The sequence below is a fragment of the Equus przewalskii genome, chromosome 7 (assembly GCF_037783145.1).
Source record: "Equus przewalskii isolate Varuska chromosome 7, EquPr2, whole genome shotgun sequence".
NCBI classification, from domain to species: domain Eukaryota; kingdom Metazoa; phylum Chordata; class Mammalia; order Perissodactyla; family Equidae; genus Equus; species Equus przewalskii.
In genome coordinates this window covers 65583018-65589053 of record NC_091837.1, presented here as the reverse complement: position 1 = coordinate 65589053, position 6036 = coordinate 65583018, and the positions used below count along the sequence as shown (strand labels likewise).

At 42.8% G+C, this 6036-nt stretch overlaps 1 protein-coding gene across 5 annotated transcripts in view; it reads right to left on the bottom strand.

Moving 5' to 3' along the window:
• Positions 1–6036, bottom strand: part of SETBP1 (SET binding protein 1) — a 360544-nt gene that overhangs the window by 334689 nt on the left and 19819 nt on the right. For all 5 annotated transcript variants that reach the window (XM_070627579.1, XM_070627583.1, XM_070627582.1 and 2 more), the window contains exon 2: positions 4475–5131. In XM_070627579.1, the coding sequence (XP_070483680.1) occupies positions 4475–4960 (486 nt within the window). In that variant the 5' untranslated portion in view covers positions 4961–5131. The remainder of the gene's footprint in view (positions 1–4474; positions 5132–6036) is intronic.

The following is a 6036-nucleotide window of genomic DNA, read 5'->3' as shown; positions in this document are numbered from 1 at the left end:
GACAGGAATATACAACAGCTTTGGAGTCTAAAAGAATTGGCTTCAAAGGCCAACCCTGGCCGTTCCTGTTCCTGCTCTTGCTCTCTTGAAGCAACTGAGCCTCAATTTTCTCATCTGTCAATAAACAATATCTGCCTGGCAGGACTGTCATAAGAACTAATGGTGAAGGTGAATACATGTAACACAGCGAGCAGAGGGCCTGCCACAGAGCTCAACAAATCAGAACTATTATGATGTGTGCTCTGTAAATTACCCATTTGCCCTAAAATCTTCCACTGAGTTATCTTATGTGAAAATCATCACCTCTGGCAGATGAGGAAACTGGGGCTTCAGCAAGGTTGCACTCTAGATCCAAAGTCACAAAGCCAGTCAGTGCGGATTATCACACCGCATCTCCTATGCTGGGTCACTGTCTGGAGCCTGTCTAAGACTCCCCTCTCCTTCTCCTGCTGTTGAAACTGGACAGGTGTCCCCGATTCCCACGGAAAGTCCTCAGGAAAGAAGAGAGCTGCTAAGCTCTGCCCAGCTGGGAGCCTCTTAGAAACCTGTCACTGTTGGAACATTTTATGCTCACACGTTGTACCTGAACTTGCTTTAGAGACTCACTCCCATGTTCTCTGTGGTTCTTATGGAGTGACATAGAAGAGAACTAGAGGAAGCTTCTGTTATTACATCACTTACCTGATTAAGTGTAAGATGCAACAATGTTGGTGCCATGACAAAGGGCAAGTTGCATTTATGGAGTCCATCCGCAAAGTAAGACCTGTCCAAAGGACAGTTCTGAGGCCCTGAAATATGTTCTGAGCTCTCCTCTCAGCCTCTCCTTCTTACCAAATGCTGCTCTTACACCTCACATAAATTAATTCACCATAAACCGTCTTCCATACAGCATCTCAATTGCCATCCTAATTTCATATGAAGGGAGGTAACCTGTCCCCTGATTAGAAGAGGCCATGCATCCTTGAGCCAGTGAGGTAGTATTTTCATGGGTCCTTCCTAACATCTTATCACTTAAGTGGTCATGTTCCCTGAACATCTATGACACCTCCCCAGTTTTCAGGATTGGTCCTAGGTTTGAAATTCGGAATAAAGCTCTTGAGGATGCCACACATATATCTCTCCACCCCAAAGCAGTAGAACACGTAGAAATAGACTTAACCTAGCAGAGAACTAGCTGTGATATGTAAGGAATGCTGTCATCATCCTACAGAGCATTCTTTTTACAAAACCCAATGAGAAAGAAAATCATTTGGGATCCAATATAAGCTGCCTTTGCCTAAGGCTGTCAAACAATGACTTGAACAAAATTAATTGGTCTGAAAAAAAGAAGCACATAATGATGTAACACCCAATTTCCCCCAGCCTCCAAATTTGGAGGCGGAACCACTAAAAATAAAACAAAATTCCTATTATCCTGAAACTCCACGTCCTTTCTCTAAGTCAAGGGTTAACAAACTTTTTTTTTTTTTCTGGTAAGGGCCAGACAGTAGATAGTTTAAGCTTCACGGGCCATACAGACTCTGTCACAACGACTCAACTCTGCCGTTGTGGTGCAAAAGCAGTCATAGACAAAATGTAAACACATGGATATGGCTCCATGCCAATAAAAATGTATTTATGGACACTGAAATTTGAATTTCATATAATTTTCACAAGTTACAAAATATTATTCTTTTGATTTTTTTCCAACCATTCTTTGCTTGTGGGCTGTACACAAACAGGCAGGGTGCTGGATTTGGCCCAGGGACTATAGTTTGCCGACCCCTGCTCCAAGTCAGCACATATATTCAAGCAACTCCTGAATGGGTGTCTCCACCAGCTCAAGGACCAGCTCAACAGGGCATCCATCCTAGTGCCTAGCATAGGACCTGACGCCACTCCCAGGGGCCACTCCATGTGACTTCTTCAATAAGTGGCTTGATTCACAAAAAAAGACCCAGAAGACTGGATTTTAGAGTTAGACAATGATCTCTTGCTTATGAAATGCCATCCTCCTCCTTTGCCGTATCCCAAATTACTGGTCATGTTGCTGGTTGCTTCACGTTCATACAAATAAGTAAGTTCTGCAAGTTCACGCCACTGAAGCTTTCCATACAAACGGAAGACCAGGTTTCCACCCCTCCACCTCAGCTTCTGCTTTTGCTTACTCCCAGTTTTCAAAATAACAGGAACCTGAAGAGTAATAAAGTTAACGTTCTAATCCAATAGACATCAGAGAATATTCTTATCATCTATCAAGTGATTACAACTCAGTACTGATAATTTTTTTTCATTCATTTCTGGGAAGTAATACCTCTAGGCATAAATAAATGTAGAAAGACTGGAGAAGCACAATATGAAGTAAGCTCCCAACAATTGAAAATTTTTGTGGATATTTTCATTACCGTGTCAGCATAATGCAGCACTATGAGTTGAATTTCGTTCCTTCCTCTTCCTTTCTGCCCCCTCCAATTTCTGAGACTTAGAACATTTACTTGGTAAGTCACATACTCAAAGAAGCAATTTCAATGAAGCATACAAAGTGCATCCAGCTTTTTGAGCGAGGATGACCAACCCGAAAATTTCAGATATGAGAATAGAGGTCCACTACATGTTTCAGTTTTGAAATCAACCCATGTCACAAATTCCAGTTTTATTCTAGGGCATTCCAACAGACAGAAGGCTATATTTGGGAACAATCTTGTGCCTTTAGGCAAAGTAGTACCTGATCAAGACAACTTATCCTCTCTCTGGGGTAGTGAATTTGGGTTTGCACACAAAAAACTGTGGGCTGCTGCTCAAATCCTCACGGTGATGGGCATGGAGGAAAAACGGTAACCACAGTTTTCAAGACTACCCACCTACACAAAAATCCAACAGCAAACAAAGAACGGGCCATCTCACTGAGCAGAGACAAAGATATTCATTTCCAAAGCTGAAGAGACCCAACTGCAAAGCAAAACCTGACTTTCTAAGTGGAGACTGAGTTGAGCTGTTGTGTTTGCTTACAAGAATCTCGAGTTTCCACATGCATCTAAATAATGTTTGGTTCTATGAGAGAGAACCAGAAAGCACAGCAAAGTTGTAATAGGGAGGGGAAAGAGGAAAGCACTGCCTATATGCTCTGTAAACACAAGTCAATTTCTAAAGATGCCTTCGTGATCCAAATGTTAAAGCAAAGTGACCAACTGTCCCGGCTTGTCCAGGACTAAGGGGGTACCTAGATGGATGACATTCAGTCTTAAAACCAAGATAGTCTGAGCAAACTGGGAGGCACTGGTCACCCTAGAAAGTCTCTTCTAGTTAAAGTCTTTGAATTTTAAATGCAACAAATTCCCGAAAACACCTAGCATGATGAAAGACGCAAAACCCTACGATAAAGAAAATCCTGATTCCCAGCAGCTCTACTGTAAATGACTACAAGCTCAAACACCACTGGTAACAGAAACACTACAGATTATTCCTGGGCTATAAAGGAGAGGGGTTCATGTATATGTGCCATTTTTAGCTAATCCATCATGTCTAGAGCCCAAATAAATAACATGTGGGGCAGAGAGTTACAAAGATTCTGATTAACACCTACAGCCTAGAACTCAAAACTCCGTCAACAAGAGGGAACCTTTCAACACTATTCACAAGTCCCAGACATTCTTGGGAACAAGAACTTTCTAGACTAGGGAGTTCTCTGCTATCATAGCTGAGTGCCACACTCTTCACAGGAAGGGAGCTCACTGTAACCTGCCGTGATACAAAACAAGTACAAGGAAACCTGGATCCATTCGTCCCAACCAAATGACTCCCTCAGTCTCCTAGAGAGCTGCTTTCTACACCCATCTTTGACTTTTAGGAGGAAAATGACAGTCAACCAAGTTCATTCAACACCCAAGCTTTAAAGTCTATGATGTATTAGACAAAAATTCAGGTCAGTCGCCTGCCCCTTTTCTTTCTCCAGTTCCAGCTCTGATGCTCACCACTGGCTTTCAGCGTGAGGATCTCCCAGCCCTCTCAGAGCCTCACTAACTACGGAGACTGAACTTCTTTAGTCAGGTGAGCGACTCGCCTATTTGACAAAGATTTACAATAGTAATTGAAACCAAAAGGAGTTTATAACACTTCTGAACTGTTCTAACTGACCATAATTTTTCAACAGCCCACTCTTGACTATGAGAACTGACGCAAATCTTAAAGGAAAAAAAACACCTCAAAACATTGTCACAGCTTAGCCAGATCTGACCCAGCCAATGGGCTGCTACACAATAAAAGGAACTCTCCAGAATTATAATTCTGGTAGTTATTATTTTTCAAGTGGGTAAAAACTATAATAATAAATTGGACACTATACCAAGATATCAGAGGCATTTCTTCTGGAGACCCTAAGTATTTCATTAAGGACATTGGTAATTCAGAAATAAATAAGTAATAAGCAAATAGACCCTTACAAGTTGAAATGGCAAAAGCAAACAAACAAAAAACCCTACGAAACAGGGCTCCCTACCTTCTTTTTGGAGTGACTTCTTTCCTCCTCCTTTGTGGCTTTGCTATTTTTCCCAGCGCGGGACACCTTCTGGTCCCCAGACTGCTTGATGGTGATCTTGATCTCAGGTGGGCATATATAGTTCTCCAGGTTCTTTGGGGGTTTCTTAGCCCGCTTTGTAGTCTGAATCTTCAGCTTCAGACTCCCCTCTGTGAAGTTTGCCTCCTTGATAGAGAACTCCTGTTCTTCCAGGCCGTCTCCTGCCACCCATTTCTCACTGTCTGCATTGGAGTTGGAATCCACATCCCGTCCTGAGCCCAGTTCATCCTCCTCCTCTGGCTCCATGCGTTCTCCGCCCACTGGGATCCCCTTCCCAGTTCCTGGAGCAGAGAGCAAAGGTTCTCCTGCACAGCCAGGAGCAGTGGGGGGCTTGGCTGAAGAGACCGACAGGAATTCCGACTCGCTCCCTCTTTGCCGGGAGGTGCTTAAGATTTCCCTGGACTCCATGACAATCCTACAGTCTTCAGGAGTTCTCAGGAGGGGGAAGGGAAAACGGGAAAAGGGAAAGGTGAGAAGAGAGGATACCCAAAATTCCAAGGACAAAGTGGTCCAGCTGCTGGATTCACAGTCCCAGGGATGCAGACACGGTGAGGTGTTCAGAAGAGATCAGATCTGCAACTGAGAAGCAGAGAGATAATTAGCCATGGCAGGAAGGAAAATGATCTCAAAAGTAACTCAAGCTAATTTCCAGAAGCCCCGTCCCTCTTATCTATGGCATCAGAAAAAATGATGGAAAGAAATCAAACCAGAATGTGCACATTCCCAAATAGGATTATATTGGAGCATAGGGCGAAACACACACACAGCCCTTCATTGAATTGTTATTAATTTTTATGGCTGGAGGCCCAAGAATAAAGATAAGAGAGGCAAGTCCTCCAGTCCAGTAACAAGCTAGAAGCTTCTTATACTGAAGCCACAGCTGGCTGAGTCACCATCAAAACCAACCATGACGAAAGGGAAGTCTGAAGTGTTGATGCTCAGGTCTGTGGGAACTGCATTTGGCTGGCTTCTTGCACCACTTCCCTCTCACAAATGAAGAACAGTTTGCAAAGCTGAACACAACCCCAGAGCTGCCGGGGTCAAGCTCTCCATTCCCTTGGAGGAAGGACATTTAGCCGACCTCTTGACCATTCTTCCTTGATCATTTTTCATTGTAAATTATTTGAATTATGCAAAGTCTTATCTTTATTTCTTAAAATAAATGCAAAGCTTAGGTGCAGGCTTGCAAAAGGAAAACAAAAAGAGTTCAGTGGGAAATCATTTCTAACGCTGTGATTAATACAAAACAACCCCTAAAAGTGTTTCCATCGACACAAAAGATATTTAATCACTATTAATTGTTTAGAAAAAAGTAGCCATTCCAGAGAGTTTTACTTCCCTTTCTGGTCCTTAAATAAAATGGCATTATGTCTACATGACAACAACAACCAAAAAAGAAAGGGAGCATTTTACAGGCCTTTGGACGTATCAGAAATCACCCCCAGGATCTTTGGTTTTTGATTCCGCCTTCCTCTCAGAGGAAA